The 16,562-nt window shown below is 42.0% G+C and overlaps 1 protein-coding gene across 1 annotated transcript in view; it reads left to right on the top strand.

The window, feature by feature from the left end:
• Nucleotides 1-846: 846 nt before the first annotated feature.
• Nucleotides 847-16,562, top strand: part of LOC137868386 (carboxy-terminal domain RNA polymerase II polypeptide A small phosphatase 1-like) — a 23,629-nt gene continuing 7,913 nt past the window's right edge. The window contains exons 1-3 of the mRNA XM_068705153.1: nt 847-1,242; nt 8,907-9,055; nt 13,453-13,554. Coding sequence (XP_068561254.1) covers nt 1,170-1,242; nt 8,907-9,055; nt 13,453-13,554 — 324 coding nt within the window. The 5' untranslated portion in view covers nt 847-1,169. The remainder of the gene's footprint in view (nt 1,243-8,906; nt 9,056-13,452; nt 13,555-16,562) is intronic.

Genomic DNA, 16,562 nt, shown 5'->3' with positions numbered 1-16,562 from the left:
ATTCATTACTGATGACAAGTATTGTGTCTGATAGAAATGGGGGGGGGGGGGGGGGGGGGGGGGGGATTTATTATGAAAAAGACCACATTTTACCATAATAAATACAAAACCTATCAGCCATCTTGACATTTAACATTAAGATGAGAGGGTTACTTAAACATATATAGTGTATGTGGACGTGAATGGAATTGAACTGTGTGCAGTCAGAGATTTGTTTTTATGCTGCCAGCAGCATCTAGCTGTGATCAGAGGAATTACAGCTACACTGCCTTTTCCACTCAGCTGTGTGTGGTGATTGTTATTTGATTTTAATGAAGTAAAACAGGCAGAAAGTCACAGCAAGGAGTTCCAGTTTCATCTTAAGTATAGTATAGTTGCAGAGGTTTAAAAAAAACGTAAATAAACGCCCTCGTTTACATGAGGGAGGAGTCTTGCTGGAGGTTTTTCAAAAGGGAGAGAGAGTAACTTTGATCTTAGGTGTGGGCACTTTAAAGACAGTCCGTAACTTCCTCTTCTCTCGGTCGGTTTCAAGGCTGCCCCCATCCAACGTCAAAGCTATGCTTGAAACAAACTTTAAAAATAAGACACGCGCAAGGAACGTCTCACTTTAACGGCAGAAAACAAAAAAAATGTCATTATCCACATGACAATTATGAAAAATATCGGTTTTATATATGTTGTAGCACTTCTGTTCGGCACATTTACACTCGAAATAACGTCAACAATAAACAATAAAACGTCAGAAAAGTACTGAAATGTCCCTACAACATTTCCTCCAATAAAACGAGCAAGTCCGACACACGTGCGGTGACATTCAGCGGAGAGCCTCGCGTCCTGCATTGTGGCTTTAAGAATGGGACTTCCTTGAAACCGTCAAGTTCCATGTTTGCATGGCCAAATAGATGAACTTATTCAACGTAACAACTTTTAGAAATAACTCTTTTTAGACGCTTTTAACTTTTAACATTTTAGAGCAGTTTGCTCCGTTCCAGTTTGCTTTGAACGCGTGTCTGCTGTGTGCGGCGTTTCTTAAGTTTTACGCTCAGTATGCGCGTTTGCAGACAGGGAGTGGCAAAATATAAATACTTTTTTTTTTTTTTTTGCCGCAACACCTCGAACTCATTTTGTATATACAGCAATAACGTCCCTGTCTTTGAGTGAAGGATCTAATGGACCATTCGCCGTCGATAATCACGCAAGTAACCAGAGACGAGGACGAAAATGCGACTTGTCGAGAGGACGGTGAGTTTGGCCAGAAGTTTGCTGAACTTTTTCTGCTGCGGGTGACTATGTCAGCGAGGCACGAGACGAGCGGTGGTGTCTTTTTAGGACGCCACGGTGTCGCAAATGCGAACAACTGGTGCACGTGAACGAGCTCTGACAGTGTCTCCTCGCACTGGGGGAAAAAAAACCCAACTATAAAGTCATTGAACGTTATTGTTTTAAACGTTTTGATCCAGCTTTGAGTGAGTTTGAAAACAGGTTGCCTTCTGGGTAGGCCGAAGCCACTGGCAGCCGCTAAGGAGCTTTAAACTCACATATTGGACACTAATTTAGATGTAAACGAGTCTGTGGGGGTAAAAAAAAAAGTCACTGAGCTGTCAGAGTTTTGTGTGTTAAATGCAGAGTGCGAGCAAAACTTCCGAAATAATAGGTCCTATCAAAGGGGGCGTGGTCACTTTGACAGTTCACTGTTATTGTTTTGGATTCTGACGTTGATTTACGTCAGTTTATCTTATCAAGATAATCCCAAGAAGGTATTTTTTTTTTAACAATATGAACTCATAATGTTGCTAAAAGGGACATTACCTAAACCACGTGTATTAAGACTATGAGGGATTAGAAAGCATGGCCATAACTTATGATATAGTAGTTCTTATCAGTAGTTCTGGGCTAACAGGTGGTCCTTGGATTTATGACACGTCTCAATTTAAGAGCTCACAAGTACAAAACGGTGACTCCCACAGAGGGACAATTCCACTAACTTAATACGTGTGAAATGGATCTGTGCTCTCACAGGGGTGAAGAGAAACCAAGGCTGAAACCTGTGGTGGAAATCAAGTTATTCAATATCATGCTAAATTTACAATGATTGAATGTGACATTTTGAAGTGTTCCCACACAAAACAAATTAGTTCTAGCTGTAGCCTATTAAGTATCAAGGAAAGCATTCATCTCATCTCCATCAAATGTCACTTATACACCACGTTTGGGAGCAGTGGTTGGCTTCATGAGGTAGGATCCTCATTTATGATTTAATATCAACGGAAAAAAAAACAGTATAATTTCAGGATGTTGTCTCTGCTCTATTCTTTAGGTTAGATATTGGTAACCTCAAAAGATCAAGCTATTAAATAAAAAGAACACAGAACTTCAAATTAGAGTCTGAAACGTATGAATTTCATGACAAATACGGCATCACCTAAAAATGTCACATAAATCACCCGTGTGGCGCTGCTCAGGATAACAATGAGCACATAGTGAAGTGCTGAAAGATGGTTTTGTGTCTTCCCAGGTGTGACTTTGAAACAAGAAACATTCCATCACAGGTTCTTTGAAGATGTTGCTGTTTTTCTAAACACTAATGTCAAGTAAATGCCTATTTATGCAAGGCATTGCCCAGTATTTGTGATCATCTTAATAATCTTTTTGTGGTCAAAGTAAGATTTATTTATTTGTTTATTTATTTTGCAGGGACAATACACAGAGTTAGCCAGAGAGGCTAGTTTTCATCTGCTGTCCCCGGCCAGATGTTTGAAGACAGCCTAAAATTAAAAAATTTCAAATAATTATGGAATTAAAATTCATAGATAAACACAGTAACGTATAGACAAAACCAATACACATATAAGCAAAAGAAAAAGTGTGCAACACTAGAGCAGAGCGGGCATAACAGGCTGCAGCATGCGTCAGGCAGAACGAGCCCACCTACAGTACAAGCACATATATAATGCAGAGGCACATAACATACACATCAAAAATGGAAAATAGCAACAAATGCACATATAGGCGAAACAAGCAGGCAGGACAGACAGTACATCAATGCTTGCACACCTGATTGGCAACAAGCCATTCCTTAAGGCTGTGTGTGTGTGTGTGTGTGTGGGTGTGGGTGTGGGTGGGTGGGTGGTGGCAGAGCATTCCACGAGTGAGCTGCCTTCACAGAGAATGTAGATTTGCTAAACGAGCTTGACCTATGTGAAATGACATAATCACCTCTTGAAGCAGATCTAGTGAGTCTGCTGCTTTTGAGTGCTGTGTTTAATAAAATCACTAAGCGGAGGCGGGGCCATACCATGTAAAATTTTAACAACCAGACACACATCAGTGAATTTAATGAGGTTCTCCCAACTCAAGATATGGTGTTTGATGAGGATATTGCAGTGATGGTGACTTTGGGTTTTTTTTATCAAGTGTTTTTAGAGCTTGTTTATGGAGAATATAGATTTTAGTGTTGTGCTGCTGGCTTGTGCCCAGCTGGTTAAGCAGTAGGTCAGATGGGGGACAGTCATTGCATTAAAATACGATTTCGCAGCCTGCATGGTAAGACTGTTTCTTATATATCTAAAATTCATGAGATTCCATTTTAAGACCTTTGTCACATGTTTTACCTGCTTTTTAAAAGGGAGATTAGAATCAATAAAAAATCCTAAATATTTAAAATCTGACACTACCTGTAGCCTCTCTCCAGCAACATAAACATCTGGCTCCGGTGACACTTTGCAAGCCCTCTTTGTGAAGAACATACAAACAGTCTTTTTAACATTCAGGTGAAGGCAGGAATCTGCAAGCCACTTAATTACATTTGTCATTGTGGACGTGAGTTTAAGTGCAGCTTGTTCTTTGCGTGCACATAAATCACTGTATCGTCAGTGTACAAGATAAGATCGATAGAATCTAATTGAAGTGACGCATGCAGAATGAATTAGTTTAATGACCTTTCCACGACCGAACCGTATTATATGGGCTGCGGCATGTAGGGGAAATAAATCCAGCTGGTTCTTGTGCATCACTGTGCAGTGTTTCAGCAGTTTCCTCCATATGTGTGTGTCCAGTCAGAAGGTGGCAGCACTGTCCAACTTACGAGCCCGAGCCAACTCTCAGCCTGCTCTCGGGTTACTTCCTCCTGGCCAAGAGGTCAGGAGTCCGAAGACATGGCTGCTATTCAGCAGCGAGGCGCCATGAGACATAAGGAAAAGCGGGGGAGCTGTCTTCAGCCCTTCTGTAGTTTCACAAGTAGCCGTAGCCAAATACGCATCACCGTATCATTCACTTCAGGACCCTTTAGTTTAATTCTATGTTTGGTGGCGTGCTCATCTCACGTCACCTCTGCAATTTAGTGTGCCGTTTTATGGCCATGATTACACGGTTATTACTGCGTAGTTTAGAATATTTTTATTTCCTGTTCACTGAAGTCAGCACAGCAACGTCAGCTGGAGTAAATGCAGTATTTGGGGTTTTTTTGGGACATGAGAATGAAGATTTTCAGATGCAAGAATGTTCAAAACATGAGCTGGCCGGATCCGGCTTGCCGTACCGTTTGCTCTGCAGGGTTGTGAAGCGAGTTCGTCAGATTGTGACAGAATATCCGGTGTCACAAGTGGCGGATAGGCGGCCGCGGGAGGCCTCATTCTTGTCTGTGTCTGGATGGGAATAGAAGGCAGCCATGTGCAGAGGCAGCATACCTCGTCCGAGTGGGGTCCCAGATAAGCCTGCTTTCAGCTAAGTGGGCTGGAACACAGCGATGTGGCGAGAGGTCGTTCGCTGCCCCCTCGGGATATGCCGTAACATCATTATCAGCTCTGAGCCTCTGGAGCACAGAGGTGTGAGGAATGCAGCAGTACACTTCGCTTCTTCTTACCAATATCGGCTTCCTAATTATACACCCGGGCCTGAGCAAACAGCGAGCAAATGAGTGTAGCTAATGGATCCAGCTCCAATGACATTAATGGGATTCATTATAAATGGGAAATAAAAATCTGCTCTTGTCTATGATCGGTGCCGTAGCTCTTAAATACCAGCCGAGTGTCTGTGTTTTTAAAGGTTCTCTCTGGTCCAGCACGCCGTGGTGACGACCCACCTGCAGAGCAGGCCCCAACCCTGCAACACGGCGGCTGCTCGGAGGAAAAAACTGTGTGTGCAGCACATGCTGCGAACCGCGTGACACCATCTCAGAGCAAAGTGAGCCACTGACCTGGCTCGACGTGACGCAATACTGTCTTGTGTATGCATCACGTGAGCCCTTTTAATGATCTGTGAGATATCTGTATAACGGATATCTGTACTTTATGTCAGTTTCATAGCTTTTTTTGTTTGTTTTTAAACTCGATGCATCCCATTGTGTTGAGGAACTGGGCACACCCATGTCGAGCTCCCACTGTATTATTTTTAGCCACGCTAGTGGCGGGGCCCTAGGGAAGGCAGTGTTGTTGTTGTTTCGGTCCACCGCTTCGACCCGGACTGAAATAACTGTTGGAGGAATTGGCAGGAAATTTGGTCCTCGCGATCATGTCGTGTAACAACATTTGTGATCCCTTAACTTAGTTGTTTGATCTTCAGAAAGAAATCCCCAATACTTTGGTTTCTGACCAAATATGTGAAACCTAATGACGCTCCTTCATGTTTAGTGCTAACGTACTAAACTAAGGGGGATCAAATCGGCCCATCATCCCATTAATGGACGACCCACTCAGTCACCTGAGACTCAGCCGACAGCATGTTAACGTTAGCATGCTGACATTAGTATGTAGCTTGTGCTTTGCATATAGACACAGTACGGCCTAACAGAGCTGCTAGCGTGGCTGTAGCGTCTTAAGTCTTTTGTTATTCTTCAAGCTGATAGGGAAATAAATTATAGCTGATAAAAGGTAGTGCAACTATAGGCCCATAAGAGAGGATTACGTTTCCAGATAAAGAGAATGGGTAAATATCAGGTAGGCTGAGCTAGTCGTTCCTTCTTTCAGCAGTTTCAAACCGCTGACTCAAACTGTTTTTTACTCAACACTTACTCAGATTGTTGGTGTGCTACGACTTCTGAGTCAAAAAAGATGACGCATCCCCTGGTCAATTTAAAAAAATAAAATGATAAAAAGCCATGTGAAATTTGTACTTTCACCATTGAGGCTCGGCACTTTCTCCAACCACTTGCTAATTTAGCATTTAGCTTCCCTTTATTTACCATCTCTTGGTTCTCATGCAAGGATATGAAATGGTTGTGCTCCCATTACTTGTATTGTTTCCCTGATCAACCTCAGCCCTATCTCTCTTTAATCACATGCTATAAATGTAAATGAAACCAGTGTGAATGTGGTTTGTACTTTGCGACCCGTCTTATTTTGGACCTTAGCTCACTCTGTCGGGAGCCAGCGCCATCTGGGCAGCCTGTTTCTGTTTATCTTGACATTTGCAATGTAGACGTGATCATTAAGAAGCTCAGGGACTGACACGGTATTGCAGAGTAGTATATACGGGGTCAGCGGTTTAACGTGGTTCACTTCATGCGCACGCACTGGAGCACTTATGTGCAGTGTAAACGCACAGCGAAGACATTTCCTGCTGTAGGTTTGTATTTGACACCGCAAGGTTTTCTTTGGGACCGTTTTACTGGGAGTGTGCAGCACTACATACTGTATTTGTGCATAGAATATCATCATTAACCACTGTCGGCAGCTGCTCCGGCTGGCTATTTTAGGCACTCCGATGTGTAATATCAGGAGAGTGTAATGCAGCGTGATGTTTTCTAACGCTACAAGCTTCACCTGCCCGGTCCCTTCACACGTGTTCGCACACAGGCCTCTCGTCTCGGGGCCGAGAGAGGAATGTCCCGACAAGCATGCCCAGGGCCCATTACGACAGCTCTGTGTTGGCGTCGTCCACTGTCAGCCCCGGTTGAATGAAGTGGTCAACGTAGTCATATATGAATAACACCTAAAAGTAGGTCAGACTTGTTGGGGGATTAAGCCGGGCCAAAAATAAAGGTTAATTAGGTTGTTTTTAAAGGCTGTATAGATAAATATATATACATATTTATCATATATTATAACTTTTGAGTCATTGTGTACATATTTCATGTATTTTCAGGGTTTCTTTTTGTGTTTTGTATTTAAATTGGCCACTTGTTCCCTTTACTATTATGGAATTGTTATAATGAATATAATATATGATGAAAATAGTTGGCCTTATGAAAAATAATACTGAGCACACTTCTAATTTACAAAATCTTTTTTTTAATACATTTGCCGCAAGTTTAGAATAATTGCAATGCTTCCTTTTTAATCATATATTTCTGATTTGCAATATTTCCACATTAGAGGATGTGTTTCGGTCATTTCCGGCAGTCACCATAGCAACACTCCATTTGTTGTCCGCTCCAAAAGCGAACCATCTGTGCTACTTTGCAATCATTACATATTAGCACCGAAAGCAAGTTGACAGCTCCATGATACACCTCATACTGAGTCTGATCTGAGCGGCATGCTAATGCCTTAGCTGACAGCTCTGACTGCTCATCGAGGCTCAGCTAATTTGTCATCTTTTTTTGAAAACTCTCATCGCTCTGACACCAGTTGATGAGATGCTTTTGCTTCCCAAGATTCAAGCTCAAACCATGTTCATTAAAGGGGAACTACGTGCATTTCCAAAATTCATACGTGTTTTTCTAAACGGTCCACAGATATTAGTTAACATGAACAACTCTCTCCAAAATCCCAGAACTAGACTCTTCAAATGTGAAGTGTGGAACTGCTCCATAGATAATGAATTGGGAAAGATGTTATGGATGACACAGAAAGCCACCAGAACCGAGAACGCAACAATAGAGTAAAGCTCATTTTGGTATAAAAAATAAAACATTCTGTGGCTCCAGAAAATCGGTCTCCCATTCGTCGTCTTTGGAGCGGCTCCACACTTAATACTTGATTACATTCCCATGTTTGAGACTTTCTTCTCTGGTTTCTGGCTGTGAGAGAGAGTAGCTCTTTCCTTGGCCATGGAAATAACATATTGGAATTATTAATGTTGTCGGCGTTCCCCTTGTAATATTTGTAAAATTCTAAAATCTGTTGTTTCAAAAAATAAATCTTGACCATCATCAATGCAAATATAGAGGAACTTTGACAACAGCTTGTAATTTGATTTTGCTTCGTGTTAGTTTTAATTCTGCATTTGTCTGTATGTTTAAATAGTAAGTACCTCCACTGCTGACCCCTGTTATAACACATGTAACAGTACATTTATTACTGTAAGGCATTCTTAGTGATTCTGTGATATGCATTATAATCAAGCAAAAATGATGACAGTTAAAACGTCAGAATTTCTTTTAGATTTAATATCGCAGTGATAACAAACATAAGTAATTAAAAACCAATGCAGTAAATGCCCTGTTGCCTATGTATACGTATGTTCAATGTTAGTCATTCTGATTATTCAAGCAAATTCTTGGTATTCGAACAAAAAAACATACACTGGAAATGTGTCCAGGATGTCTCCACCTGGCTATTTTTGGGGCCCGAAATGTACACCTACACTTTTTGTTATGCAATGTCATTTAACCTTTTGCTGCACAACTAAAATAACCATAGTCAAGCAGTACACAACATGACAGAGAGCACAGTAGGGGGGGTCCCGCTGACAGATCAGCCAGAGGGATGCACAGATCAGTTTTACTGGATCAGCAGTGCTGCGAGTCCGGACCAGATGTGACTGAAACACTCCGGATACTATTTCTTAAGTCACTGACGAAATAAAATCGGAATAACACAAATAAAGAACAATACAGTTAAATAATGAATGGAAGTTCCACTACTGTAGCTGATGCACACTGAAGAATAACCCTAATCAGTGCCACTTTAGTGGGATGTACGCATCTTTGTCATGTTGGTACAGTAAGATCATCTTCTCTGTTCCAGGTGCCAACGAAGTTTCCCCGTCAAAGAAGCCTCGCAGCAGAGGCCTTCTCCGCAGTCTCTTCTGCTGTCTTTGTAGCAAGGAATCGGAGCCGCCTCCACTAAAAAACAATGCCCCCCTCTTGGTCGAGGAAAATGGAAGTCTGTCAAAAGTAAGTTCACCGCTCACTGTTCCTTGTGATATCAACTTTACCTCACCCTCTTTGAGCAGCATGCGGTCGACTTGATTGACGGCCGCGTAATGCGTGAAACACGTGTTTTCTTGGCTTCAAGCTTTTCATGTTTACAAGAGCACATCTCCTGGGCTGGGATGTGTTACGGGCAGTGTTGAAAAGCACTGCTGTGTTCAGACATCTATCAAGATAACTGGGCGTCTCATGAAGGGTGGAAATGGTGTAAATATTACTGAGGTCTGACTGGAAGATCACCACACAGAAAAAAACTGCTACTGGAGATGTGCCACAAGCAAGACACACCACACTAATCATCAGGATGCTTCAGAGCATTTGGTCTTCCTCTTTAAACCTTTCCTGGAATAACGTATGCAAAGACTATAATGATGGACCACTATCATATTACCTTTACATTTTTGGACAATTGACAATGCCCCCTGTGGTTTCACTGATCATATTCTTAGAAAACAGCATGACTTTTTGGTCTGCAGATCAAGTGATCAAGACGTTCTCAGGTGTCGGTTTCAGATTTATGCCTTAGTTCAGCCTCTTTATTGAGATTTGATATTCCAGAAGTTATTTGTCACGTCTTTCCAGTACCCAAAATAAATTGCTTGGTCTCTAGCAAAGGCGGGGGGGGGGGGGGGGGGGTTGAGTCAAGTGCTATGCTCTGCTCGGTTTTGGTTATGACAAACTGTCATATCAACACGCATGCTGCTCCTGTTGCTGTTACTCTCCCTGGGGGCTCTGGTCTCAGTGACTCCCCCCACCAGCTGTGTGAATATCCACTCTGAATGGGCCCTCCAGTTACCTGCCAGTCATTTGGACTCTGACTCTGCATGATCCGGATCCAATGCGTGGAGTAACAACTTTTGAGCAAACAGAATCCAGACTGAGGAATCCTTTCCTGATGCATTTGGAAAACTCCGAGCAGAGTAAAGTCTCCGGGGAAGGCGAGCCGTCTACTGAGGCCATGCTTGCTGAACAATGCCAGGTTCCCAGTTTAACAGAAGCTGCGGATTTAACCAGCCCTTCAAAGGGAAGTGCCGAACTTGGCATGCAAGTCCTTGTGGAATATACGGAGCAGACTGTTGTCAGCAGAGACATGGACCCTTCTATTCTTTGTCTGGATCTTTGCAACATGAGTAGAGACGAGACTGAATCTTGCACATATTGCAATGGACACTGTGAGAGCTTTGAGCAATACCCAGAAAGTGACGGATTTTTTCAATCCCACCAGATCCTCGGTCAGTGTGAGACTTCGGGGTTAAGCCAAGCATTTGACGAATGTGCTCAACACTGTGTGTGCTTTAAACCTTGCGACTCTTCTGAGCACTGCGCTAATCATAGCGTAGCTTCCAAATGTAGTTCTTGCTGTGAACACTGTGCTGGACACCTCCGGTTATTTCAGCAATGTAAGCCCTCCAATCAACAGTTTGAGTCTTTTGACTTTGAGCCAGCTTTAGTGGCGGTGAACTGTGACGGTTTCGGGCCGTGTGAAATGTCTGATTTCATACCTAGATGCACGGACCACCTTGAGTTACTGCAACAGTATGAACCCTCTGATCAGCGGTACGAGTGCTCTGACTCTGAGCCGGACACATCAACAGAGGACTCTGAGCAATGTGAAATTACCGGTTTCACGCCTAACATCTCCGACTCGGTGGACTTATTGGACTGTGGCACAGAACTTTGTGAGTATGATGAATGCACCAATGATGACGGTGAAGAGAGCTGTCCATCTGAAGGAGAGGACGAGCAAAATGACACCGAGCCTATTGATGACGAGTCCTGCATATTATCAGAGGACGTCAATTCCTCACATTTCGACAGACCCGTTCGCGTTTGTTTTGATGTTTGTTTTGATGTTCCCTTGGCAAGTGAATGCTGTGAGACGCACCAGCTCGCTGAGGAAAACTTGACGCAAGCCACCGCATTGAACATGTCCTCTGACGATTGTGAAATGGGTGGAACGGGTTACTCGGACACGAGCCAAGAGTATGACGAAGAATGTGCTACTTCAGAGCAGTGTTCTGACGAAACCTCCGAGTTTGGGACCGAAGAAGACGGTTCCTCAGATTGCTCTTCTGTTGAAACCAAATCCTTTAAGACTTGTCCTGATGGCAGCATTCCTTCAGACCACTGCTCTGATTCATCCGGGGAATCCGAGAAAGGAGCTCAGGAGGATTCAAGTGATGAGCAGACGCAGTGGGAATCTTTTGAAGATGACGAAGAAATACAGCAAAGCAATATCAACGCAAGTGATGAGGGTGAAACGCCCACCGTCGATACTGTTGTCGAGGATTTTTTTGATCTATTCGACAGCGGCGACTATTACGGATGTGCGTTTGCAAAAAAGCAATGTTACATCTCCTGCTTCGACGGGGGAGATATCCATGACCGCCTGCACCTTGAAGAAGTTCAATCCGAGGCACAGACACTTGCCAAAAATTCATACAAATTTGAAGAAATCAATGAGGAAATTCATGTCCAGGAAACCAATGCGTGTTTCGACGCTCTGGAAGAAGCGTGTGAAGATGCTTATGAGGAAGATGCTTATGAGGAAGGCGCTTATGAGGAAGGTGCTTATGAGGAAGATGCTTGTGAGGAAGATGCTTGTGAGGAAGATGCTTGTGAGGAAGATGCTTATGAGGAAGATGCTTATGAGGAAGATGCAAGTCAGAGAGGTGATTCCTCTTTTGGGTCTTGTGAGTCGGAGGAACAACCTGAAGACTGGATTGTAGAATCAGAATCAAGTCTAGCAGGGGATGAAGTTGAAGAAAATGAATCCAAATTGCATGCAGAGGAAGACGAGGACCCTGTGTTTGACAGCCATGTTTCTGAAGTCGGTAATGAAGAAGCAGCTGAGGTCTGCCTGTCCTCTGGTAATGAGGAAAGTATGAGTGCGCCATGTGCTGAGGACATTTCTGTTGAAGGGGATGCTTATGAAGATGAAGCCTTAGCCGCTCAGCATTATGAATCTCTTGGGGGCAATACCTCTACTGTTGGTCATTTGCAGACAACTGTCCCTGAGCCTGAAGACGACGCATTTAAACCATGTTCCGAACTGGAGCCGTATTGGTCACTTATAGATCATGAGGAAAATGGAGAGAGTGAGTCAGGTGTTGAGGAATACTATGCATATCAGATAAAAAGCATTCAGTCATCTACTAAACAAGCCCTGAATGGATTTATTATGGAAGGAAAATTATACGATCAGATAATCCACGGGGAAGCTTCAAGCAATGCAGGAGAAGATGCTCTTTCATCTCTGCAAGAGGCAGAGTTACAAGTACATGGAGTCCGCCCAGAGGAGTGCAAAGCAGTCCGATTTGGAATTACTGAAGTTAACGAACTGAGTGATAATTTAGCCGACTGCTCCGTTGTGGAAAAAGCAGCCGAAGAACTAGCTCCTGAATCAGACGATGACAGCGGATTCAGTGAAACGTCAAGAGGAATAAATCCTACTTTAAATATTATTCACAGTGTTGTCTCACAACTCACAAAAAATGAGGGAAGGGACGTACCAATGCTGGTCAGAAGGACCGAGGGAAACGAGGTCTCTGAAGAAGGCACGGATTCAGAAGAGGAGCAGAGTGACGATGAATCCTCGGAACCTTGCGAATGCGAGTACTGCGTCCCACCAATCGAGGAGGTATATAATACGTCTTTGCACTTTAAATGTGAAGTATTGGAGTAGATCAAATTTGGGTTTTCAGAACTGTGAAGGCATCCTTTAAATGTAAGCCCACAATCAAGGCAAATCTGTCGTCGGTACTGTCGGTCTATTTTTAAATCATCAAAACTGTACGGCCACCTGTGGCGGTGAGTAAGTTACATGAGATCTCAGCTTGGCAGCCAGTGTCAAACAGCATTATCCTCACGTGGCAGTTCACTCTGCACAGACAAACACGCGCATCAGTGTTACAGGCAGCCTGTTCGGTCATGCCAGCTTGTTTTTAGCATCCGAATCACAATAACAAACACCGATCTCTAACCACCCGCTGAAGGACGAGCCACGGTATGGTGATATTTACATGCTCCATCAGTGTGGCAGCAGCTGTAGCATCCAAAGTTTCCTGTAACCCCACACACACACACACACACACACACACACACACACACACACACACACACACACACACACACACACACACACACACACACACACACACACACACACACACACACACACACACACACACACCACAACACAATTCAGTCTCTTAAGTGACAAGAAACACACAATGAGCTGTAAGTCCAACTCGCCAAATTGAGATGGTAATTTCTTGTAGCTGCTGCTCAGATTGTGGGCTTCAAAGCTAAAAGAAACTTTTTAATTGGGGTTTAGATCTTCACACTGTTTTTGTCTTCAGGTACCAGCAAAGCCGCTGCTCCCACGGCTGAAATCGAATGATGCAGGGAAGATCTGTGTGGTCATTGATTTGGATGAAACACTAGTGCATAGTTCATTTAAGGTAAGTTGGGCTGTGTGACCTACTTTCCCTCGTATGTATACTGCATTGTTGTAGTACTCTAGATGGGTCTCCACCTGGAGACCGGTCTCAAGACCGCTTTATGAAGGTCTCGATCTCAGACTAAGAGGACTTTATTGTTAGACCAGTCAAGACCACAACTGTAAGGCTATAAATAAACTGGTTGTGCATCTTCTGATTTATTTATTTGTTAATTACTGTGATTGGATATTATGTTAGGTGGAGGTCAAAATATGGTAAATGACTGTATAAAGATGGTTACGGTAATTTCAGCTCCATAGCATTCATTTGTTTGCTCATGAAAAAAAAAGGTGTGTGTGTGTGTGTGTGTGTGTGTGTGTGTGTGTGTGTGTGTGTGTGTGTGTGTGTGTGTGTGTGTGTGTGTGTGTGTGTGTGTGTGTGTGTGTGTGTGTGTGTGTGTGGTTTGCATGTTCCACATTGTATTGTGTGTTATGCAGTGTAGGACTCGCTCTGGTCTTGGTCTCAACCCCTCAAAGTCTTCATCTTGTCTTCGTCTCGATACACTCTGGACTTTGTCTTGATTAAGGTGGTCTTGATTACAACACCGGTGTACTGTATGCTCTACAGCAAGCACACAACAGAACCCACTTTTTAAAAATGACAAACCATAGCGGCCCAATTCACCATAGGCCTTAGCTATGAAACATCAGACGAGCAAGTTTTGTATAAATTCCTGACCATTTTTAATTATAATATCATAAATAAGTAAACCAGCCATTTCGAAGAGATATGCGTTTGATAAATCACTACTTCTTTTTATGCATGCGTTATTGAAAACATATACACATGTTAAATACTTTTATACATTTATTTAAGTTTATTTAGGAGTTAACAGACTGTCTCATTCTTATTTTCTCTCACTGGTCAAACAAACAGAATGTAAGCTAGCCTTTTGTATCAAATTCAATGTTGTAAGTAGATAAGTATAAGTAGATATAAATGTTAAATACAAGAATATGAAAGGAATTCTGCACATTTATTTGGCAACCCCTAATAAAATCTCCTGCGACCCACCTGTGGGTCCTGACCCAGTCTTTGGTAATGACTGCTCGACAGGAAAAGTTGACGGACATTAAAGATAAATAAAGGTTCAGCTTATCCAAAACATAATTTTTGCAATTTCGTAATGCCACTATGTTTAGTATATCCATGTGGTTATAGCGCCATGTAAATTGTGTATAAGCTTTTGTTTAATGAAAAGTTAAAGAGCACTGGGGGAAATATTTGCAGTACACATAATTTTGTCTGTACGTACTGGGTTTGACGGGTTTCTCATGATTTAAATACTACTTCTCAGGTGTATATATATTTAATGAGATTTAAAATACTTTTCTCCAAGGAAAATTGGGATTCCTTGTCGTACACGCAGAGAATTACCATAAATTGTAAAAGCATGCCCATTTTTACAGAGCTTTTTTTTACAGAGCTTATTACTGCATGCAGTGTTCATTGGCACAGTGCTGGTTTGAGCCAGTTGGGCATGGTTTCCACTCCATTTTAATTTGGTAGACAAAACGGTACCTGTTGCGTATTTCTTTGACAGGAGCAGTAACGTTTTTGGAAGTTAGTGTTCTCGATCAAGAAATAATGAATCATGTAATCTCCAATAAAACCATTAATACATTTTTTTTGTATAAAATGATGATCACTGTGTCAGTCACTGCAGTACAATAATTAAGATACCACATCTCACTGAGCTTACTGTGGTACTACATCGACAGTGCTGAGAGCCAATTGGTTACAAACCAAAAACATTTTTTCACTTTGCGTTTTTGCGCTCATCATTCCAAAATATGGCCCTCATCCAAAAGTAGTTTTTGCACTGGACTTGTATGTAAAACATAGTCCTCACTGTAACCATATCTGACTAAATCTGTGAAATCTAGTGAGTAACATGATTTCTGAAGGTGTTGCTGTCTTTTTAATTTATTTTAATCTGCTGGCAGTTTGATTGCCATCCAAATCCCATTTAGCTCCACTTTATTGAGGTGATAGGTGTCTTGACAGTGAACATTTCAAGACTATTGGTAATTGCTCATTTAGAGAAGATGCAGTCACTTAAAAATCTTCAAAGCAAATATTTTATGTTTTGTTGAAATCTTAAAGAATAACTCACTTCTATCCAACTTAAGTCTTTTTCCACTTAATGGCTTCTATAACCTTTTTTGAGATACGTTTGGCCTTTTAATTACTGAAAGGTCATCACATATTCAAAAATAGCAAGGAGCATCTCATTGAGGGTCTGTTAGGCTTCCATGTTGACTGTCAAAGCAAACAATCTACTTGCCAAGGCAGAAATAGCGATAGGATTTGCACTACATCATGTTGCATATTTTTAGGAGGCACATGACTTATTTTTATCGTAACGAAGCGAGCTCATGTGCCACCTAAACATTAACCATTTATTTTATGGGTGCTCTGGTTTCACGATGCAGAAGCCACCTGGACCCTAAAATTCAAGTGAGATGTAAAGAAAAGTATTTAAAATCAGATTTTCAAGAATGAAGAGTAAATGGCAAAGGAAAAAGGACACGTTGAGCTGTTAACTGTAATGAGCTATTTGTTCTGAATACTGTAGATAAGACAAAAAAAGACTTGTGGAAGCAATACTAACTTGAGCCATTTTTATATAAATGCTGTAGTGTGTGTATATAATAAAAAACTACAACACCTCTTTAAATAGAATCTCTGCAAGATGATGTAAATCAGTGTTAATATATTGCGAGTGAAGATGCTTTAAAATGACAAATTGAGTTTTACAATTAACTGTCTTCCTTCTTATCAGTTTGATTCCTTTTAAGGTAGCGTTCAGTGAACAAAGAGGTCAATGCCAAAAGTCAAGGCTCCTGTATCATGGCAAATTATGTAATGAATGCCATGTGGTGTTTAGTCCTTCTCAGGTCACACACCGTCCCTAAAGGATGTCACTAGATATCGCTACTAGCTATGTGTAAACAGGGTCAGACTCT

Source organism: Cebidichthys violaceus, unplaced genomic scaffold (genome assembly GCF_023349555.1).
Source record: "Cebidichthys violaceus isolate CVI_PGR_0920_01 unplaced genomic scaffold, fCebVio1.0.p SCAF_11, whole genome shotgun sequence".
NCBI lineage: Eukaryota > Metazoa > Chordata > Actinopteri > Perciformes > Stichaeidae > Cebidichthys > Cebidichthys violaceus.
This window is presented reverse-complemented; position numbering and strand designations above follow the sequence as displayed.